The sequence below is a fragment of the Orbicella franksi genome, chromosome 4 (genome assembly GCF_964199315.1).
Source record: "Orbicella franksi chromosome 4, jaOrbFran1.1, whole genome shotgun sequence".
Classification (NCBI taxonomy): Eukaryota; Metazoa; Cnidaria; class Anthozoa; order Scleractinia; family Merulinidae; genus Orbicella; species Orbicella franksi.
The window spans coordinates 30,011,434-30,034,647 of record NC_138148.1 but is presented as its reverse complement, the minus strand read 5'-3'; the positions used below and the strand labels follow the sequence as shown (position 1 = coordinate 30,034,647).

At 38.2% G+C, this 23,214-nt stretch overlaps 2 protein-coding genes across 2 annotated transcripts in view; both read left to right on the top strand.

The window, feature by feature from the left end:
* The first annotated feature begins 312 nt into the window (after positions 1-312).
* LOC145483854 (coadhesin-like) lies at positions 313-5,574 on the top strand. The gene has a single exon (XM_081462407.1). It carries the CDS (start codon positions 745-747, stop codon positions 1,546-1,548), a length of 804 nt encoding a protein of 267 aa, XP_081318533.1. The 5' UTR covers positions 313-744; the 3' UTR covers positions 1,549-5,574.
* A 1,771-nt stretch (positions 5,575-7,345) lies between these two features.
* Positions 7,346-23,214, top strand: part of LOC145483853 (echinoderm microtubule-associated protein-like 6) — a 31,054-nt gene continuing 15,185 nt past the window's right edge. The window contains exons 1-15 of the mRNA XM_081462406.1: positions 7,346-7,745; positions 10,515-10,674; positions 11,546-11,644; positions 11,811-11,919; positions 12,034-12,179; positions 13,487-13,622; positions 13,871-13,986; positions 14,408-14,493; positions 14,582-14,719; positions 16,184-16,440; positions 18,396-18,608; positions 19,688-19,932; positions 20,383-20,537; positions 21,631-21,817; positions 22,401-22,506. Of these exons, the coding sequence (XP_081318532.1) occupies positions 7,549-7,745; positions 10,515-10,674; positions 11,546-11,644; positions 11,811-11,919; positions 12,034-12,179; positions 13,487-13,622; positions 13,871-13,986; positions 14,408-14,493; positions 14,582-14,719; positions 16,184-16,440; positions 18,396-18,608; positions 19,688-19,932; positions 20,383-20,537; positions 21,631-21,817; positions 22,401-22,506 (2,350 nt within the window). The 5' untranslated portion in view covers positions 7,346-7,548. The remainder of the gene's footprint in view (positions 7,746-10,514; positions 10,675-11,545; positions 11,645-11,810; positions 11,920-12,033; positions 12,180-13,486; positions 13,623-13,870; positions 13,987-14,407; positions 14,494-14,581; positions 14,720-16,183; positions 16,441-18,395; positions 18,609-19,687; positions 19,933-20,382; positions 20,538-21,630; positions 21,818-22,400; positions 22,507-23,214) is intronic.

Genomic DNA, 23,214 nt, shown 5'->3' with positions numbered 1-23,214 from the left:
TAAAACAGACGTGTGTGATCGTCGAAAATTTCCAAAGGAACCCCTAAGAAGTATCAAACTCCTTTTTTGTGGGCATGGCTTGAAATGTTTTCCCCCCCTTAGACGGTACCAATTCTAAAACATGTACACAACACATAATCTCCTGTCATATGTTTTCTGTTCAATACCCTAAGAGGTTCTGCGAAAGTTCCCGTGGACCTTTTGAGTCTTAACACCCTAAGAGGTAGCAAAATCGCTTTTTAAACCCTAAAAGGTACCATCTAGTATCTTGGCCTTGCTATTCATAAATTTTTCACTATTCAATTTTTGAGGAAACTATTCTCATAAAAACACAGTGACTGCAATTTCTAACGCCAGGAGCCCATAGACCCTTTTCATAAATGGCTGCCAATTTAAAATTATTTTGTATGCATTTAAATTAGCCTCACTAAACTCGTTTGGGAGTAAAATTTCTTTTGAATTATCAACTCAAAAACGAGGTTAGTCAGGCTAATTTTAATACTTACAAAATAATTTATAATTGGCAGTCATTTATGAGAAGGGTCTACGAGCTCAAGCTAACGCTTGTTGCCTAGTGACTGAGGTGAATAAAGGCACATTTCAGTTAAGGTACATAACGTAATTTACGACTGTCATTTACAGATGACCGAAGAGCGTGAAGGTTCAGTGCAACTTGGCGTCATCCAAAGAGAAACTGGTAAAAGAGCCCCAAGAAATATTAAATAAGCTCAATGTGAACTGAACATGGTTTTAGGTCGGTCAAAGTTACCATTGATTGTAGTTGTAGTCTGTACTTTAGTCATTCCGTTGTTCTTCATCGCAAAGAGGGCTTCATTAAATGGAGGATACACAATTTGGAATGGTTGGGGGGCTTGTTCCAGCGACTGCGGCGAAGGAATTCGCATCAGGACCAGGACTTGCACAAATCCCATAGCCGGACGGTTCGGTAAAACGTGCCTTCAACTAGGCCTTGGAGAACCACAGGAAGAGGAGAAGTGTAAAATCAAAGAATGCCCTATAGATGGAGGATTCGCAGATTGGGGTGAATACGGCGTCTGCAGCAAACCTTGTGGCACCGACGGCGTTAAAAAACGAACGAGAACTTGCACAAATCCCCTGCCGCAGTTCGGAGGCAAACCCTGCGAAGGTACAAGCGAAGAAACGCAGCCTTGCAACGTTAAGCCGTGTCCTGTAGACGGGGCTTTCTCCGAGTGGGGAAGTTTTGAAGATTGTGATAAAACTTGCGGATCGGGGATAAAGAGAAGAACTAGGACATGTACGAATCCGCCGCCATCTCACGGAGGCAAGAACTGCGAAGGCGCTCTGGATCAAGTTGAAGAGTGCAACACACAACCCTGCCCGGTGAATGGAGCGTTTTCGGCATGGTCTGAGTTTGGGAGTTGCAGTGTGTCTTGTGGTTCCGGGGTTCAGGCGAGGAACCGAACTTGCTCGCAGCCAGCCCCTGCTCATGGAGGTAAAGACTGCGAAGGACCTGCGGGAGAGACGAAGGAGTGCAACACAGATCCTTGCCCTCCAGTTTCAACATGAAAGAGGTTGATCTCAATAAATAATGTTTGGCTTTGACATTTCTAATACTTATCTAGATGTTTTAATGACAACACAGGACAGCAGACTTACCAGGTAGACCCATAAATTAAAAACCTGACCATAATGTGTCCTTGGGCAAGGGGACTTCCATAGATATAAAAAGGTGCGGTATGCTTGTCGGCAAATTTGAATTAAACCCCTAAAGAGACCAATCTTGGCATGGCTCAAGCTTTTTTTTTGACCCCTAAAAGATACCACTTAAAATGAAATAGCCTTGATTACCAGCTGCTGTTCACGAAATTAGCCCACGGTAGTAGACTGGACTCTAGAGACCGGTGAAAATTGAACCTAAAAACAGAAATAAGAGCCCTTTTTTATTATTACTTCTTTAAGTGCACCCCAAGCGAGGACAGAATTCTCGATTTTATACCCCTAAGTGAGATGACAAGCATCCCTGATCTTTTTATATTGGAGGCCCCCTGGGAATGTGTCAATCAATTTGAAGCTTTAACATCCCCTGTGTGATGCTATGTGATAGGGTACTTCCCATTATGCCAAAAAACTCGACAACTTTCAGCTGGAAATCAAATGGAAAGGTCTGTTTTGGCTTGACCAGACTATTTGGGATCACCTCTGAAGGTGGTCCACTTTGCTTGGTCAGACTGGTTGAACTGAAATTTGCTGTTTTATTTTGACAAACCGGTTCTTTGCCCTACTTCTCTTCAGTAGATTTCAGTTATGTGGGGAAATGGAGTCAGTTATCCCAGTTTGATTGGAAAATGTTCTATTCTTCCTTGGTTAGTCCCATCTCTGACTAGTTGTTCTGGCATTATGGAAAGTACCCTTAATTACACTTTACTTTGTTTATTCAATGCAGGTAACCATACCAGGCACGTTGAGGTATTGCAACCCTTAAACTATATACTTGAAAGTCACTTCAGTCAAATCTCAGTGCAACCCTGTTAAAAATGGCTGGTTTATATGGGAAGACAAAATAGTATTATACTGTCACTTGCATCTAAGGGTGAACATGTCATGCTGAAACATGCTCTAATTGGGTGTCAAACGTGGCATGATTGGTCATCAAACATTTGAAGTTTAGCAGACTGTGGCACAAACTTTCGTGCTCAAAATTCAGCACATGAAATGGCAGAAAGATTGGACATCGAAGACCTCTTCAGAGAAATTGACCCTGACCTATGTCAATACCGTATTTACTTGAATAAGCGCCGTCCCCAAATAAGCACCGCCCTCAATTAAGCACCGCACATGGGGTCGAAAAGTTAATGAACGCTGCCCTCGAATAAGTGCTGCAGCTGTGGTGTGGCGCTTATTTGAGTATTTCAGCAACAGTCAGGACATTGACATAGAGTGAAACATTGTTGAAAACCTGCAGAAAAGTATTCATGAGCCTGTTATGAAAGCCAAAACTTAGGTTAACTTCAAGCCTGTAAGCCATGAAAAATACTCATGAAGTAAATTAAATTGTACAATCAAAATATTTTGTGTTTTTGGTATGAGCCCTTTAAATAAGTGCCGCCTTCGAATAAGCGCCGCCCTCGAATAAGTGCCACACCGGAGACATGAAAAATTAAATAAGCGCCGTGGCACTTATTCAAGTAAATACGGTATGCATAAGCCTTTTGCAAAAGTGGTTTTACTTCTAGTATAACCATGAAATATTGGCGGGAGCAAGACTTTTAGAGTCTTTCAGAATGTGAAAGTTCGTGTTACGGCCTGCTAAACTTCAAATGTGTGATGACCAATCATGCCACATTTGACACCCAATTAGAGCATGTTTCGGCGTCACATGTTCATGCTTAGATGCAAGCGACGGTAATTTATTCATTTTATCTGAGAAGTACTGCATGCCAAGATAATTATTGTGTGAGTTATTGTCACAGACAGATAGTGCATCAAGATATACATGTGTGGAATGGAAATGGAAGACAAAATTATTTCCTTGATGGTCAGTTAGTTTAGTCAAAGTTGCAACTAGTTTGTTCAATAGTGCTTTGTAAATTTAAATTAAGATGTACTGTATGATATGTCTAAAATATGGCCACTTGGGCTAGGTAGGGTTACCTTAAATTTGGTCACATTTAAATGGGCCACATGTGTTAAAGGGTTCTTAGAGACAACCTATTTGAAGTGTTTGGGGACACTAAAAAGTGTTCATTTGGTACCCAATGAGAAATTGTAATGAGGTCAAAGATGTCTTTGCTGTATCTATTGTTTCAGTTGAGAGAGAAATATGTAGAAAACAATATATGGTATGTAATGTTTGTCATATTTAATGATTGCTAGTCTGGTTGCTGACCATCCAGGGCTGTTTATTTAAGTCTAGCCTTTGTTAGATCTGTTTTATGGCAATGTTGGGGTTTGGCCAAGAGGAGGTTTCATTTCTGCTGTTGCAACCCTGGGTTACAAGATCTATAGATCTTGTTTATTTATTAGAATAGTCAAGAGTGGTGTTCAATTTGGTGTTGTAAAACCAAAACCAAAGTAATCACTCTAGCCAATCACTTGAGACACAGACAATACAGCGAACCAATCAAAACACAAAGTAATTACATGTTTCTGATGTGAAGCATACAAAAACATGCATTTAAGCGTGCCACGATTGGTCTTGGTTTTACTTCCAATTGGATGAAAAAGTGGTGTGAGTTTTTTAAGCTAATCATGTGGCGTAGTATGTGGCGTGGTCAGTTACTATTCAACACCCAAATGAACTGCTCTAATTATATGTGTAATAAGTTTTTGCAGCAGTTTTAATTCTTTCTAGACCCTGGCTATCTTTAATTGTGTCATGTAAACTTTTTTAGATTATTTAGTTTTAGTGCCTGAGGTCAATGACAGTCTCTATTCTTGTTGACAACATGTTCTTGTCACCTAGAAGGAAGAAGGGAAAATTAATATTATTTTTTGGGAGGTTAGCAGCTTTTTAACTGTTACTTAAATTGTTTGTTGACTCGTTTGTTCTTAATACTCCATGCTAGACATTCTTATATTGATAGATGGTACTTGATTCTATATATTTTTCTCAAACTCATTAATAATTCATCAAGTTTAAAGAAAAGAAATCATGGCTGTGATGGTGTTTGGATATCTGATCTTAATTAGCATAAATTTTTTACGATTTTAATTCTCCATTTTCTCCTTAGTGTTAGTTTCAATTGGGAAGATATATCAAGCACTCAAGACAGTGTTTAGCCACATTTCCAAACACCTCGAAGTTCGTCAAAAATGCTCCACTAGGTGTCATATTTTCAACGCTCTTCTTGGTGTTTGGAAATGTGGTCAAACACTGTCTTTAGTATTTGATATATTATGTGAAATATGAAAGAAATATCTCTTGGCCAATAGTCTTGTCACCAGAGTGCTTCTGTTGTTATACAGTATGTTTTGTAGAAAAGGAGAAATTAGTTATTAAATTCTCCGTATTTATTCTTTAGGATGATACATTTTGCTTCAATTGTTATATCATAATAGTTCTTGGTATTATTTTACTGGTATTTAAAGTGATTAGCACTGCAATATATGGTAGTTTAGCTTGCTAGTAATTCCCAAGCTATTGAGCTTAAATGCTGGTAATTGATTACATAAGTTATGGACAGGTTTTTCCCTTCACTTTCAGTAGGAGAAAACCAGTATTCATAGGTTTGGTCTGTTCTTATATATCTTAATTTATTAAAGGTAGTGTTTTGTAAGATACTTGTAAAATGCTGATTTTGCCATCATTTTGTATTGTTACACTGCAAGTTAAAATTTGTGTCCCGAATGTTGCTGTTAGACCTGATTTTAAGCATTTTCAAGATTGTTGATAGGTTCAATTCCTGTGCAGTGAATTGGCAAAAAATATGTTCCTAAAATTGTGCATTTCTGAGTGTGTATTTTTCCATTACCCACAGAATAGTGGTAACCATATCATATAGTTAGTATTTTACTTTGAATAAACTACATGAAGCACATAATTTGCAGTTAAATGAGTGTATTTAATTAAAGAACATTGTAATTTTTGGGGTACTTCGAATCTGGTGTGGTTTGTACTCTTTGATAAGGCTGGTTTTCAATGAATCAAGTATAATTTTCCTTAAGGTATGCTGGATGCATCCTCAGAAACCCATGGGCAGATAGTCGAGTCTGAAAGAAATGAAATGTTTACACTTTTGGTTTGCTCCGCTTTTGCCCGTGCGAGTTCCTCCTGACCTGACCATCTGCTCCTGGGTTTCCAAGGATGCATCAGACCCTAGCCTCTCTCCCCTATAGAGGCTCTCTGGGGGAATGGCACAGGTGTGGCTCTATGCAAGGTATATCCGAGAACCTTCTTTACCTTTTCCCTATCCTCTGAACTGCCAGCCTACATAGTCAAAATGCATAAATGAGGCCTCTCGGAGGAGAGAGATTTTTAAAGACCCAACCTTTTGACCAAACATTTGCCCTCACCGGGGACTGCCTTCAGCAGTCTGTATCGTGAACCCCCTTCTGTAAGATTGTGTATAGCCCCAGCACACTACCACATTTGTCAAATCCAATGACTGTTTTTGCCTTTTTTTTTCTCTAGTGAACATCACTATATATATCTTTTAATTAATAAATTGGTTGTTTTTTACATAGTGTTAGGTAAACAGCTATGATGTGTCATTGCATTTCATTACGTTTACATTGCAATACACAGAAGAAAATGTTGTAGAAGATGGCTGTTTCTTGTTGGTCACATTTCCTTATACAAACGTAACACATACACTTGAGAACATAAGAGTACATTTGAAATACTTGATGCAATTTGCCTCTGTGTACCCTTCTATTTAGTTTAAAATATCATAAGTTTAACATGCTTAAGCAAGCACAAGGTGCAAAACATCTTGCTTTATTGGTTTAGCTTCTTGTTCTTTTTATGGCAGTTTTAAAACAGTGATAAACAGCAGATAAGAAACTTGTAATTTAAGGTTGTAGAAAAGGTTCAAAAATGTTATTTCAGGTCATGCAGGGGTTTTGGGTTAATTCATGTTAAAATGGAGTTCAGAAATTTGTCAAACAACATCTGGGTATGTGATGTCAGTTTTGGAGATAATTTATTAAATAGATATCAAGTTATCATTCATCTAAAGCACGCATAATTTTGTCCTTTTCGGTATGGTAAATCTAATTTTGGAATTATTTTAAAGATTTTTACATGCATACTGGTTTGTCATCATCCCCACCTTGTGAGACCTTTCCTCCATGTTGCCTGAAGGGATATATGAGCAATTATACAAATATGAAGGTCTATTTAATGTCCTGCCCTCCCGTGTCTAGCCCATTTTTAATCAATTAATGTGCGGCATCTAGCGCAGTAATTAATTTTCCCACTTTTGAGACAACACCCCACCCCTCGGAGTCAGAAACTTGGTTTGAAGAAAAAAAAACAACTAAAAGAATAGTTAAAAATATATGCACGAATATTACAATTTTTTGCTCATAGCTCAGTTGAGCTGGTTTCTGCAGGAAGAAGCACTTTTTTGTTTTCATGATTGTGTATCATAGCAAATATTTACAGCTTTCTGTTTCAGAGCAGGCTTTTGTCCGCAGGTTGATTTCTTTTCTTTCTTAGCGCGAAAAAACTATTGGCATTGCCAGAACTTTCCAATACCGAAATTTGTGCCAGAGGGTATAGTTTTAGAGATGCTGATAAGTCTTTTGTTTAAGGAAAAGGTTGGATCGAAAACGTCAAATTTTTGTTTCTCTACCCTCTGAAAAATACTGAGAAATATCAAGTGACTTGCTCCAGTGACTAAAAATAATATCGTAACAGAAGTTGACTGGAGTCACGTTAGTTATCAGTCGCAAACAAAGATCCAATCAAATCCTGTTTTAGATTTAAATTAGCCAATCAAATTACCTGTTAGTTCCCTGTTCTAGAAAAGGCGACCGTAACGCGAAAAGGAAGTCCGGAGCAATGTTTTGGCGGGTTGTTTGGTTGTGAACGGAGAGGGTCATGCTTTGCTGCCTTTTTCTAAAATGACGGATAGAACGGCTCCAACGTCGTCGCTAAAGCTAGAATGGGTCTATGGCTACCGTGGTCACCAATGTCGGAACAATCTTTACTATACGGCCGCGAAAGAAATCGTGTATTTTGTCGCCGGTGTTGGTGTGGTTTACAACACGAGGGAAAACTCGCAGAGATTTTTTCTTGGCCATAACGATGACATTATAAGGTTTGTAGCTTTGGACTGTCTGAGGGACTACTGCGAGGTATTTTTGATAGACTAGGTGACGAAAACCTTAGTTACTCGGAATATTTGCGGACATCGAAAATCGGTCAATATATTTGTGTGTCGATGTGTTGACTGTTGTTGCCGCGCGAACCCATTGAATAGATCGAAGTTTGCTTTCTAAAATGTCGAGATCGAAGAATTGTACAAGATTCTTGTCATTTCACACCTCCCTTTGTCAGCTGGTAGGTTGAGCAGAAATTTAGGTCTTGGTTTCTTTGAAAAAGGAGGTACTTGTTAATTTGACAGAAGCTTAGAAAGCTCTTTGGCTTACACTCGTGTTTTGCTTGACTGATGGAGCGAAGAAGCGAATTATTCCCGGTTTGATTTTTAAAATTTGCATGTTGCGTACGATTGTACTTGTTTTGAATAGACTTTGTTGTAAGCTTACATTCAGCTGTGCTCCGCTATTATTCAGCCTTCGGCAACCAATTTCTGTGAAAACTTACGCTTACATATGCAAACTTTCCTGACGAGCTATCAGTCACACCCATTTTATTTTGATTATCTACAAAAATCAATAAAACTTCAATATTTAACTTTCATTCGCCAGACAAATTATTTTATAATTCAAAACGTTTATGTAAATCTAGGACTTGCTCTCATCTGACTTTCATTACGCATACATTTTGTCAGTTGAAATGTTCATCATCCAATCATGCGTATGTCTAGATTTTCTTTAATGGATTGGCGAACATAAGCTTAAATAATTTAGGCAGTGAGGGAGAATGTTATTCCATATTGTTTCTTACTTAGTAAGAAAATAAATTTATCATGAAAAGATTTGAGATCAATCAGTCACATTTGAAAATAATGCTAGATGGTAAATAAATAATTATTGAGTTTTAGAGGAAGTCTTTAAAGTGTAGGCACATCTTTTACTTTTTTTAAGGTTTTTAAAAAATAATGAATACACTGTACAGGCTCTAAAAATTCTTGTCTTATAGCCTTTCCAGTCTGGCTAGTGTATTCTGTCTGTCACTTGCTCAATGGGCAAATAAAGTTTCTTGGAAAAATTTTTTGAGGAAATTCAAATTACAGCTTGCAGTACTGTAAGAGATGAACGTTTTGGGAGATAGTGAGAATGATTTTTTTGGCTGATACGTCATAGTTAGAGCTTGCCTGTAGGGCGAGCCTGAAAATTGTTTTCTTTGCACCGTGTAATGCTGTGAGAATACTCAGTAACCAGGCTGTTAAGGAACCTAGATTTGTTTTGACTATTGATTCAAAAACATGCAAATGTTATAAATTCCATGCATATCTACTTATTTTTAGGTATTTTTGTGTAATATGTAGCAGCCAGAGCCCAGAGAGTTCAATTAAAAAAAGAAAGAAAATCACTGATCACTTTGAAGCAGTGATGTTTGATACCTTGTCTATAGGGCTCTTACCAGTTGTTAAATTATGACATAACAGGAAATAACATGGTAGGAACAGACCTCATTGAGCAACAAGTAATTAGTAATTGCTGCTCAATGAGGTATGTTCCTACCATGTTATTTCCTGTTATGTCATAATTTACAGATTAATAATCTATAAATTTTGGATCATGTGTACTAATGGCATCCATGGTGGAGTGTCGACTGATACCCTCGATCAATACCCCTGATCGACCCTCAATTGACACCTCGGTTGACTCTCGATCGACATCTTGGTCAACAGTCAGTCAACGTTGACTAATTTTTGATCAATGCATATGGTTCGGTCAACACTTGGCCAATTATCCATGGATTGTTGATCAACTGTCAATTGAGTGTGGCTCAAGTATTGATTGGGACGTTGATTGAGTTCCGATCAATATATCAACCTAGGGTATTGACCGAGGGTATCGATCGACAGTCGATCATGGATGCAGTTCGTACACATAATCCTGAATTTTGATAGTGATAATCCATTTAAGTCATAGCAAATAGTAATGTAAGGGAAAGATAAAGTCTGCGTCTATTCACTGGAGCTTATCTTAGTTTCATGACGCCATCGGTTCCTGGATGGGATGCTAGTCTATCCCAGGGTTACCCTTAGCATTAAATTTGCTGATATCCATTGATAATGAATTAATAGCAATTTTTTTTTACTTTATGCACTCATTTATCTCCCGGCCCTTGAGATATTTTGATCTAAAAGGAGAGTGGGTAGGCATTGCTAAGCAAAAGATCAACTCAAAGAAGCCTGGGCAAGGGGATCGATGGCTACTAAACTCCGAGTCCTGTTGGCACAGCATTGCAAACAACCTACCTGAAACCTAAGAGATAAGTGGGGCTGTCATTAAGTTTCGAGTCACTTGTAGCCTTGTTCTCCACACCCTGTAGCAAACTTGTTATTTTGTGGGTGAATTCTACAAACAACAGGCAATTTCACCTGAATTTCTGTTCAGCAAGAATGTGCTCCATTTGAAGTTTCCCCAAAGAATATGCCATCACCATTGAGGTTGGGGCACTGGGTCTTGAAAGCTGAAAGGCTTGAAACTGGTGCAAATGATGCACAGTGGAACACTCAGGATTTTCATTCTGAATGGTCCAGTGGTCTCTAAAAATCTTCCAGGGGACTGAACTTTGAGTTGTTCTGATATCCCGTCAGTAGGGTTACGTGTAGATGTGCAACAAAACACTTAAATGTTTTCTCCCAGATGGTGACAATGTTTGCTTTTGTGACTGATGGTGTTGGCTTTTGAATAGGACCTGTAATGTATAATGTTTTTTCTCTTGTTAACAGTTTAACATTACACCCAGAGAGACAATTAGTGGCCACTGGGCAAGTTGGAAAGGATCCATACATCTGCGTCTGGGACACAAAAGCATGTCAGACAGTGTCCATTTTGAAGGACACCCACCAGAGGGGAGTGACCTGCTTAGCATTCAACAATACTGGCACGGTATGTGAAACATCATCATCATTTTTTTATTTGCCACTCTGTAAATAGTAATAAAAATAATAACAAACTAATAATAATAGTAATAATAATAATAATAATGATGATGATGATGATGATGATAATAACAGCGAGGAGACCTCCAAAAACCACCAGCAGGCTTATAGCAGAGGGCACCTCAGTTGTTCATATATTTGTAAATTTTTTAAGTGTTATGCGAATGGCTTAACTAATTCACCATTTTTTCATGAAAGTACCAAAAGAGCTATTTTAAAATTTTCCACTATGTTTTTTCTCTGGTTCCAAAATTAGTAGATTAGTTTATTACACAAAAGTTCTGCAAAATCAAACTTTTCCCTTGCACAATGTTTTTAAAATTGCAAAAATTGATTTTATGAATACTATAGAGAAAGTCCCTGACATGTGTATAATGAAAGACAAATTTTCTAAACTCATGGAAATTAAGTGTTGCCAAATATCACCCTTCAAACAGCACAGAAAATTTTATTTGCAACAGTGCATGTTAAAAGTCTAAAGAGTCTACCTCCCTCAGGGATTTCACTAAGGGCCGGCTGCCAATTAATTCCACTGGCTGAAATCTGGCTGAAATTTGAAATAAAAACTTTGGGGTAACTTTGGAGCTGCCCAGGCCAGATCAGCTGGAAAGGCTTGACAGTGAGCCATCTTAGTATTTTCTTAAACCACCAAGAGAAAATTTCTACATATGACTGCACTGCTTGCTGCATGTCAAACATTTTTGTTACATATAAACCGGAAAGGAGTGGGGTGCGCATGTAGATGTATGGAGATTTCGTTGCTGATGTTTTACCATTTATTAATTCTAGTATTATGTCTTCTCATGTTGTTTGTACAGCTTCTTGTCTCAGTTGGTTTGGAGGACTATCATCTTATAGCCGTGTGGGACTGGAGGAAGGGACGTGTGCTGGCCACAGTGAGAGGACATACTGATCGAGTTAGTTAAAAAATTATCATAATGCAATAAAATGAATATTAATGTATGGTAGTTTGTGTGAGAAAAAAACTTTGTTTGTCATAGGAAGAGTTCCATCGATTTTCTGTCTCAATCTGTGTGATTTCTGTAGTTGCTGTCTATTTCTTTAATTGCTGTCTATTTACAGATCTTTGACATTCAGTTCAATCCTCATCAAGAGAATTTGCTGGTTAGCTGTGGAGTGAAACATATCAAGTTTTGGACCTTGCGCGGGAATGCACTCAATCCTAAGAAAGGTCGTTAGAATAAATATTAAATATATATACATGTATTCAATGCTGTGCCATTTTAAAGTTGGTTCCCTGGTGGATCAATTAATCTAAAATGTATCAAAAATGTTTACTTTACAGGAGTTTTTGGTAAAGCTGGAGAAATTCAAACCAATCTGTGCTTAGCCTTTGGTCCCAATGATGTGACATACTCTGGAACCCTGAGTGGAGAAATTTACAAATGGAAAGGGCACAACCTGTCAGGAACAATTCCAAATGCACACACTGTAAGCTGGTTAAATTAATGCTTATATTGCGCAAGTCCTTTAATTTCTTCCAGAAGTTTATTTGATTGCGATTTACAGTGGAACCCAATTCTACGATTAATGGCAAGGGGACAGAAAAATTGTATTGTTTAATCGCGATATCATTGTAAACGAACTCTTGATTTGGCAAAGCAACTAATAATATTATATTGGGATATGGTCAATAATAGACCAATTTCGATATGTTAAAATTCAGCCTAACACAATAGACTTCTACACGAGGCTCTGGGGAATAAACCCCACAAACTCTGTATTTATTCCCCAGAGCTTCGTGCTGAGGTCTATTGTTTTAGGCTGAATTTTAATATATCGAAATTGTTCTATTGTGCAGTTATTAATATCAATAAGTTTCTGCAACATGATACGTGCATAGTATATATTTTATTTACAGTAATTGCAATGGGCAAATGAATCATAAATGCAACAACCGAATCTTAACGTCATGTCAATGCATCCACAGTTTTTGCCGTGTATATAAGTTTTGAAAATGTTGGGTGTAAATTTTTTTTTAATATAATTTATATAGAGGTATACCGTAAATTGACGAATTAGTGCCCAGGGCGCTTATTTCAAATTTAGGAGAAGATGGGGAGCGCCTATTTTTTTTTTTGGGGGGGGGGGGGGGTGGATGCTTATTTAATTTTTCCCAAATCATGACCTGACATGATCATTTTTTTAAATACATCATCTGTGCATGAGCAACCATATAAGCTGTTTATCGACATAAAAAGCTGATCCTAAAGTTTCAATTGTGGTACCGTTAGTACAAATCTAATGCTACACGAGGAAAACTATACATCCTTTGTTGTCTCATTACTCGTCCACATAATGGGGGGGAGGGAGGGGGAACTTATTCAAGGGGGGTGCTTATTTTAAATTTGGGCTGATAGGAGGGGCGCTTATTCAAAGGGGCGCTTATTTGAGGAGGGGGGGGGTGCGCTAACTCAAGGATTTATGGTATATCATTGTGACGGGAAAAACTTTATGCTTGGGTTGCTAGATTTCCATCTCTATACCAGGAATATGGTTGAACCAAATATTGTTAAATCAGGATTCTGCTTCATACAATCTACTGTTCAGTAACTTTTGCCGGGACACAGAATGTTGATTGATAAATCGAGAATATTGTTAAATCAACGATCGTAAAATTGGGTTCCACTGTATACTGAATTACCAGATTCTCTCAGTTGCTGCTATGTGAATTGTATGAAACTAGTATTGAGAATTTTTATGTTGATCTCCATGATTATTAATTGCTGTCATTGCAGGGAGCAATATTCACAATGCATGGTAACAATGACGGGTACGCCACAGGATCCAAAGATGGAACAGTTATTCTTTGGGACAATGGTTTTAAACCTATCACCAAACTGGATATGATTAACACTCCAGTTGGTTATGAAGGTAATCTAATGTGAGGTCAGTCTTTATACATCAATTCTAACAACAGAGAACAATACACAATTATGTAGTGTTGAACTCTCTTACATCTACAAATGAATGTCAAATTATATTGATTGTGGACCTCAATCTGTTCCCAGCTGTAAATATACCAAAAGCAGCTCATTAATCTTGCTTAAGGTAGGTGCAGCCTTCATGGAATTCTAATTATAAAAAGTAATTAAAATATTGAAGTTTGTGTTACTTTGCAGGTCTGTCTGTGCGAAGTGCATTCTGGATGGGTGAGAAAATCCTGGTTGGTACAAATGCTGGTGAGGTATTTGAGGTCTTAGCAACAGACAAGGACAAACCTAAAACCATTGTTCAGGTATGTATGTAACAGAAATTATATAATTTACTCATTTACATTTGTATTGTAAGTTGGGTTTCTTTTTCAGGAGAAAATAGTTTGTCTCAAGAAGTAAATCTCTTTAAATTAAATGCAGAGCAAGAATAATTATTAGTACAGTTTTTCTGTTGGCTGTCCTTGGCTAGAAATATACGCAAGAGATACCTGAGAAACGACTCGTAAGAATGTTAGGCATATTGCAGACAAGTTGATAGGGAATGAATTTGTTTTTTCTCGTGAAATTTGTGAGAGGATGTATCTGAAGCAGCACCTTACAATGGGAAGAACAGGGTAAGGCTGAGCTGCAGTAAAACTGTACTCCAGTCTTGGGGAATTACATCTGCCATCTTTAAAGCTGTAGAATTAAGGCTCTGTTACTGACGTTGTCTTACTTTGGAAGGGCCATGCTGAAGGGGAACTCTGGGCGTTGGCTGTGCACCCAAAGAAGGCAATGTTTGCCACAGGCAGTGATGACAGAAGTGTCAGGTATTCAAGTTCCTGTTGATTCATCATTGGCTAATTTCCATTGATATCAAGAAGACTGATTGTTTGGCCAATAAATTCAATTTTGCAGGTTATGGAGTATGTCAGATATGACGCTCCTAGCAAGAACTGACCTGGATCAGAAGGCCCGTTCTTTGGGTTTCAGTGCTGATGGTAGTCATTTGGCAGTGGGACTTGGAGATGGATCCTTCATGGTTTTAAAAGCCAGGTATACTGTAGCTAAATTGACAATGTCTGCTTTGGAAGTTTAATCTATAAAAAACTTAACTTGCTGAAGATCTGGCTGCCTACATGACGTGTGCTGTTTAATTAGCAACAGAGACACAATGCTCAGGTTGGTCAAAAGGTGGACAATGTTATCTGTAGGATAAATGGCTTGTCAGTGGTTAACATGATTAGTTTTAAGCTAACACATTGTGTGGTCATACATTATTATAATTATGTCTCTGAGGGTTGTGGTTTGTACACAGTGGACAGAGCTATCTATCCTTGCCTAATTGTATCCCACAGATAGCTGCCTAATTTTTATCAGCCTTATGTTTGTTGTAGGCAGCTAATAACATTTATGTCTCCTTTCCCAGATGCAATTAAATACAACTTGATGAAAAAACTATAGTCAATTATTTGGTCAACAGCCGAGCTTTGTTTGCAAAGAGCGCCCCCCCAAAATGTAATCCAGATCCAGTGTTGGGATAAATTTTGGCCACACGAGGTGGCCGCTTTATTGATTAAATTATACATAGTTAAATAAAACTAATTAGGAACGATTATTTCGTTCGTAAAGCTCTAGCAAAGGTGAGGGCACGAGAAAAACGGCAGGCCCACAATAAAATACCCAATACAAAGAAATAAAAAATATACGAGGTGGAGGAAGGGAGGAGGAGGGTTGAACTCGCAGAGTGTTAGGTCTGGAGACAAAGAGGACGAACTCGAGGAACACGCATCATCTTATAGGTCTCAATGGAAACGAGGCTATGTACTTTTCCGTCTCAACTCGTGACTATTGCCAAATAATCAATCTATTGTTAGTTAGGTCATCAGATATTCTCGTGACTATTACTCAATCCTTTTGTTACGTTGCACAAATTACACTCCATCCCCCTCCGGTTGAACCCTGCTCACTGCCATTCCTCCCTAGCTTACCTTAGTTGTTAAACTGTGATAGTTACATTTAATAATTAATAAAAGTGGGTAGGAGTCATAAACACTTTTATTTGGCGGCAAATAAATTCATTTTATTAGGCTTATAAGCGTAGCTTGAAATTATTGTATTCTTCTTTCCTTTTTTTGGTATAAACAAATGTTGTTGTTAACAAATGAGATCTTGAGTACAAGCTAATGCCTCATGTAGTGCTGTTTTATGGGCTGAACATTCTTAAGATCAATTTTTACTGAAATTATGAACATCAGATTTCCTTGTATAGTGAAAAAAGTACTGTAAACTGGCCAGTTAGGTTGAGTTGAGTAGGAGACCAATGGGGTGTGTAGGGACCAGGGTGGTGATGCTAGAAGGACTGCAGCAGTAATGAGAGGGGCCAAGGGAGTGGGGAAGTGCAAAATAATGTCTGTACCTCTTCCCTCCCTTTAGACTCTTTGACCCTTCCCAGGTCTCCAAGCCTCTAGTGATGATAGTTAATGATGTACATGTAATTGTTTTCTTTTCATTCTTAAGGGATCTATCTGAAGTTACCCACATAAAAGACCGCAAAGAGGTAATCCATGAATTAAAGTTCTCACCAGATGGACAACATCTTGCAGTTGGATCCAATGACAACTTTGTGGACATATATTCTGTGACGCAACGTTACAAGAAAGTTGGAGAATGCAAGGGCAGCTCTAGTTTTATCACTCATTTAGATTGGTCTATGGATAGTAAATATTTACAAACAAACTCTGGTGCGAGTGAGAGATTGTTCTTCAAGATGCCAAGTAAGTACTGGTGCATCATGTTGGAATTCTGTGATCATCTGACATGCTGCTTACGCGGTTGTTTGGGGAGTTGTATAAGTTTAATGACAACCAGATAGTTCACAATGAGCCAACTAGAGATCATTCAAAACAAGGCTGGTAAAGTTTTAATCCTTTCAGTCCTTCCTCATAGCTCATCAAGGTAACTGAGACTATGAAAAGCTTAAATCTGATGCTACTTTAATAAGCCAATTCTTTTACCACAGCCTGTATTTTGATGCACATATTTAATATTTGAACAAAGAGATTGATTTTGATTTGTATTCACATGATGTCCACTCCTAGAATTCCTTTTGCAGGGTCCAAAATTGCGCTTTCCTGGTTGCCAATGTGACTAAAAATTTTGCACTGGCGACCAGAATTTCACAACTGATCGCCAGTGGGCGATTAACTATTTCATGCCACGGTAATTACACAAACAATAACTTTGATTTTCAGCCAAATCGATTAAAATAAAATTCAAAGCTGCCCACCAATTGGTCACTTCCTTTTTACCTTATCGCTGCTTTTGAAGTATAAAACCGATTTTCCTGTTATTATAAATCTACCACAACGTTTTACAGCTATGATAAGTGCGAAACTTTGCCGCCATGTTTTTTCAGCGATTTCCCATAACATACATATTCCGGGCGCAAGAGGCCCCATGCATTCTTTCGCCATGAATTTATGTCCAAAGATGTTCTGAAATCTTTCTGTAATTTATTACAAAGTGGAGACGGAACATCAGCAAAGAAATTAGATGAAGATTTAGATATTCTCTGGGCGTCAAAAGGTGGAAATGTAGATCTGCCAAAGTGGTCAAAAAGATCATTTCAGCACTGGCTTGATTCCTGATTCCATCGATTGCAAATATTTTGCTGGCAAGCCCGTGGTGGCCAAAAATTTTAGTTTGTGTTTTGCTGTGAAGGAAAAATTTTATTGACACTTTTTGGCGACCACATTTTTCCATATGGCGACTGAAAAAACAAAATTTCAGTCTCCAGGTTGCGCCTGCCGAAAAAAGTTAATTTTTGGACCCTGTTTTGTCTGAAAGACAAATACAAAAATTGGACTATGTGTCCTATATGCATGTGCTGTCAAGTGTCAATCGATTCCCTCAATCAACCCTGCATCAACATCTCGATCAACATCTGACTGAAACTTGATTGGCACTCAACTGACATTTTGATAGACACTCCATTAACAGTTGGTTAATAGTTGGTAGAGAGTCAACAGACTCGTATGTATTGATTGACACTCGATAGAATGTGAAGTTTATATGAAATAATTCATATATGAACTACAGTTGTAGATGAAAGTGAAGAATCCCGTTGAAGCCCTGATTTTTTTTTCAGGCTTCTTCTTTCCAATTGCTTAAATTAGAAAATTTACTGTGATGATCATTCTTCACTTTCATCTACAACCGCAGTTCATATATGAATTATTTCATATAAACTTCACATCATTTCACTCCTCACGGGAAGATATGAACTCAATTAAGTGGCCTCGCTCCCAATGTTTGGCTTCATAGCTCAGTTGGTAGAGCATCACACCGGTATCGCGGAGGTCATGGGTTCGAATCCTGTTGAAGCCCTGATTTTTTTCAGGCTTCTTCTTTCCAATTGCTTAAATTGGAAAATTTACTGTGATGATCATTCTTCACTTTCACTCGATAGAATGTCTGCAAAAATTAGTACTTAGACACTCAACTGACTGTCAACTGATTGATTGATTGTTTGAGGTGTTGATGGAGTTTTAATCAAGAGTCGATGGAGGGTACCGATTGACAATCGACCATGGATGCCCGTAGTACACACGATTCCAAAAATTTACAAGTCAAGAGATATCTTTGTGGTCACTTAAGCAAGGTGATTTTTTGTTGATGAAGTGCTCTTTTTGATTACGTAGATTGTGTTATGTTGTATTTATTTTGTTAGGTGGAAAGCGCATTGCAAACAAAGAAGAGGTCAAGGCAATCCATTGGGCCACATGGACCGGTGTCCTGGGTGTGGAGGTGAATGGAATCTGGGAGAAGTACACAGATACAAATGACGTCAATGCTTGTGATGCAAGCTTCCAGAATGAAGTTTTAGTTACTGGCGATGACTTTGGCCTTGTGAAGCTCTTTAGATTTCCTTGTCTCAGAAAAGGTGAGTTGTGAAGTGGAGTACTTGTGAAGTCTGGGTTGGGCAATTCGTGATAATTTTTTTTATCTTCTTATTAACATGCTGGGATACTGGTGAGAAGTGAAGGATCAGTGAAGCCCGAGCTGGAGCAATTCATAATTATTAATACATTATTGTACTGTTAGTAATGATTCGATTTAGTGCCCAGAGTGCTAATTTACTTTTGGTAGCTCCAGGGATTTGCTTATTGGAAGGGGGCACTTATTGAAAGGAGGGTGCTAAATTGTATCATTATTAACAGTTTCTCCATTTCTGACATTTTGGCAAGTAACTCTCACTGTCAGTGTTTTTTCTTCTCCATGAATTAGAAGCAGAGGTTTCATTAATGTTTTCAGCAGGGTGGCAATTGTAACTGGTTTTCACAGGCGGGCAAAACTATTATAACTGAACTTCTTTGCAAAAAAAAAAAATTTTCACCAGATGGTGAAACCAGGCGGGCAAAATTGTCCTCACAGCCGGTCAATTTGCTTGGTGCCGGGCCCTTAATAAAACCCCTGATTAGAAGGTTTTTAATTTTTAATTTTGAGGCAACTTGACCTTATCTCTAAATGATGACTCTTGAACTGAAATCTGTTGTTAGTGGTATCCAGACAGTTGATCTTTAGAAGGCCTGGGCTAAAAGACAAACAAAGGATTAGCATTGCAATCAGAAAAATATCTGTACTTCTACAATTGAAGTTGCCTTTTGCTACAGAAAGTGGAGTCATGCATCGGCACTGTTGAACCTGGATCTACTTTATCAAACTTCATGCATTACAACTCTTAATGCTGTCTAAATATTCAGCCCTTGATCAATGATGTTCATGAAGCTAATCCATATTTCAGTGTTACTACCTTTATGCTTCTTGGCTATAGTGGATGTGTCGAAGCATGTTGTATTTCAAGGTGGATTAAAATCAGTCTTGATCAGTTGGCGTTTTCAGTACATTGACCAGGGTTCATCGATCATCATGTTCTTTTCCCTACAAGGGAAATACTGGGCCTAGATCAGGGCTGCTGCATTGATGTAAATAATTCGTAGTGTCCATTCAATTCTCTTACAGGTGCTAAATTCAGAAAGTATGTTGGACACTCAGCACATGTCACAAATGTCAGATTTTCTCATGACATGATGAGAGTGATTAGTGTTGGTGGAGGTGATCACGCAATCTTTCAGTGGCGTTACTTGCCTGATGGTTCCCGTGACGATGATGATGATGTTGATGGTGGAGCATACCTGGAGTCCAACAGTGACGACAGTGACTCTGAAGCATCAGATGCCGATGAACTTGATAGTGATATTGAGAATGTAAGTGTGTACCAGTGATGGGTTTTTCAAATTTGGTCATCCAAACTCGCTTCAAAGAGAATCAACTTGTTGGTATAGCCCAAAGGCATTGTAGACGACTCCTATTTTATGCCCTTCTTTGACATTGTGAAAAGTTTAGCTCGCTGACATCACAGTTTGTGCACACCCTGACTTGCAGATAAAGTCCTTGAAAATCCTTAAATTTGGAAATTTGATATGAAAATTTCAATTCCTTGGCAATGAATGAAAAGTGACTGAAAAATAAACACACATTCAACTTTGCCATTTTCCTATGAAATTGTTAAGATTTTAATTGTGGGTAATAGCACAAATTTTGCAGTAAATTCATCCTTGAATTTCGACTTTGGCCTGCAATAATTGTTTAATGGGATTTAATTATTTAAGCTGGTCTTATGCCAGTTCTAATGTGTCAGAATGTTGCTTCTCTAGGAACGTCAAATTGATTATGGAAGGACATTGTATCGTGAAGATTTACCAGCACTGAAGGAGAGAATGAAACTATCAAAAGATGAACAAGAGAAGGAAGACAATGTTCCACGTCAAAAACCTCCCAGTGAGGGCTTGAGATTAGAGTTTGTGTTTGGGTAAGGTGTTTGCGTGTGTTACTACTTTAACAAGAACAGGCTGGCGATGCACTATTCTGACTACACTGACACAAGATATTCAGTGTGAAAAGTTTATTGAGGATAAGTCAGTCAGTCATCTGATGCAGATCTATTCCATCCACAGGTGTAATAACATAATCTGTATCCTTGCAAATCACAACTATTGGTTCTAAAAATTAGAACCTGTGGTATGCCAGACTGGAAAGCTACTAAAAAACCACCCTTTAGATGTGTCGAGAAAATATGTGGAAACGTATTCCTCATCTAATGAAGCAGCACGAGACCTCGAGGAAAGGGTACAAAATCAGTAAGCTCGTCAACAGCATTTTGCAATGATTAGTCATACAAGCTGTTCATTAAAACAAAAGCTTAATTAAACAAAGTGGGATAACATGAAGACTGACCAACTTAGAATGACCTAAATCTCCTGCCAAAACCTGAATAGTCCCAGAATTCCCATGGCACCCCATGAGCCTCTTTATCATGCTGCCAGAATATTAATTTCTCACTAATTTGTCCTGCAATTGTCAGAAGTTTCTTTTTTTGTCATTTTACCTGGGGTCATTGAGTTTTGTTCTTGGGAAAAGCACTTTAGTCTCACAGTCTCTCTCTCCGTTGTGGTGTATAAATAGATATAATGGTGAAATTAATGCTGGGGAGGTGGATTACTATAGATGGGATGGACTGACATACCATCTAGGGAGGAGTTGCTTGATGCTATCCAACCTGGAATACATGGTGATGGGTATTTTATCCTCAGCTGGAACTTGTGATGCAACACCATTTGGCCCAAATATGCAGAATCTACCTCACTGACATTTACCTTACCAACTGATGCAGATCTTTATTCTCGTCACCTGTCTACTCAATAGTATTTTTATTTTGTAAGGAGAAATTGGTTAAACCTGATCACTCTCAGGTATCAACTGCAAGGGTGTTATGAGAAATGTCCAGAGTACTAATCAAGGAATTTTGCTATAGGCATAATTTGTTGGCCCTCACAGCTTCCCTTGGTTTTCTACCTGGCCCATAAAATAACATTTTTCTTTCTGTCTTTCTTTCTTCTCATCAGCTACCGTGGGTACGACTGTCGGAACAATCTCTTTTACACTCAGGGTGGTGAGATTGTGTACCATGTGGCTGCTGTAGGCATTGTGTACAATCGTGAGCATCACAAGCAGAGGTTTTACAATGCGCACACAGATGACATCCTTTGTTTGTGTATTCACCCAGTCAGAGATGTTGTTGCCACAGGGCAGGTAGAACAGACCTTCTGACTTACAAGTAATTTTTAGCTCAGGACAATAATTGTTTCAAACTTGGGATTGAAGTTTTTTTTGAAGATGATTGATGGTTTGCACTTGAATCAGACCTCAACAGCTGGGAATTATTAGGATTTATTTTTACACTACTTCTGTCTAGAAGTATATAGTCAAACTGAAAGAAACAAATTACAATTACTTTGAGGCTCTGTGCCGTAATTATCGTAACTGACCTTGAACTAATACAAACTGAAAATATGTTATAATTCTGCATCCAATTCTTGTAATCCTTTCCCGTCCGTAAACCATGCGTTTAAGTTATGACTCTTTCTCTGTACCAACTTAGCGTCTCTTAATGAAATAACGTTCCCTCTGCGAGATTCGAACCGCGTGATCCCTTTTATAGAGGTATGTGTCCCTAAGGACCTTACATAAACCCGCAAGGACTTATATAACTTCGTGTTCGTACAAAACAATTGATGATCTTAATATGATAAAGAAATACTGAAACCTCATTAATATTTTGGAACAAGAAAGTCTGCTTCAAAAGAGGCTAAGATTGTACCTTTCCTTCTGACAGGTGGGACGGGATCCTGCTGTTCATGTATGGGATGCAGTGAAGATGGAGACCTTAGCTATCCTCAAGGGGCAACATGAGAGGGGTGTTTGTGCTGTAGATTTTTCAGGTACCTTATTTTCTGCCATTGTTGCAGACCTGGATAGAGTGGTGTAGAATAACTCCCAGTGGCACTAGCTTTAAATTGATTTGAATGATCATGAACATTTTGAAAGAAGCTTAATTCCAAAAATTACCAAATTCTTATTGTTGTGGGCTTGATTTGAATTCATTTTCAGCTTAAAGGAGTTCGGTGATGGCATTGCGAACTATGTGGGACACCTACAAAATTACCTTTAAATTGAGGGAAACCTGACATAGAAAAACAACGAGATAACAAATAGATCCATGAAGGATGGTTAAGGATGGAGAAGATTAACACGGATTGCAAACGTCGAACTTGAAAAATTAAGCTAAACTTTTCAAGATGCAAAACCCATGACATAGCTCCTTTAAAGAGGTACCACTTTTCGAAGAATTTGTTTTAAAACCACAATCAATTTTTCTTCTGGTTTGATACGCTAAAAGGATGGGAATAATCCAATGATGGTCAGATTAAGAAAAATACCGTAAACAAGCCGCACATTGAAACATGTGTCGAAGCCACCGCCCTCTTCAAGGTGATAGAGTCACTATTAATTTTTCTCTCTTACTAGAGCGGTTTGTAATTGAGTGTCGACAGTAATCAGGCAGTTACTTTGGTTTTGGTTTTACTAAGGTTTGAGATCGGCTGAGTAGTCTAATTGGTAAGTAATTGGTTTGGTCTTACGACACGTAA

Bases quoted from the DNA above. Each gene is read 5' to 3' on its own strand.
- LOC145483854 (XM_081462407.1), top strand. From the start codon at position 745: ATGGTTTTAGGTCGGTCAAAGTTACCATTGATTGTAGTTGTAGTCTGT.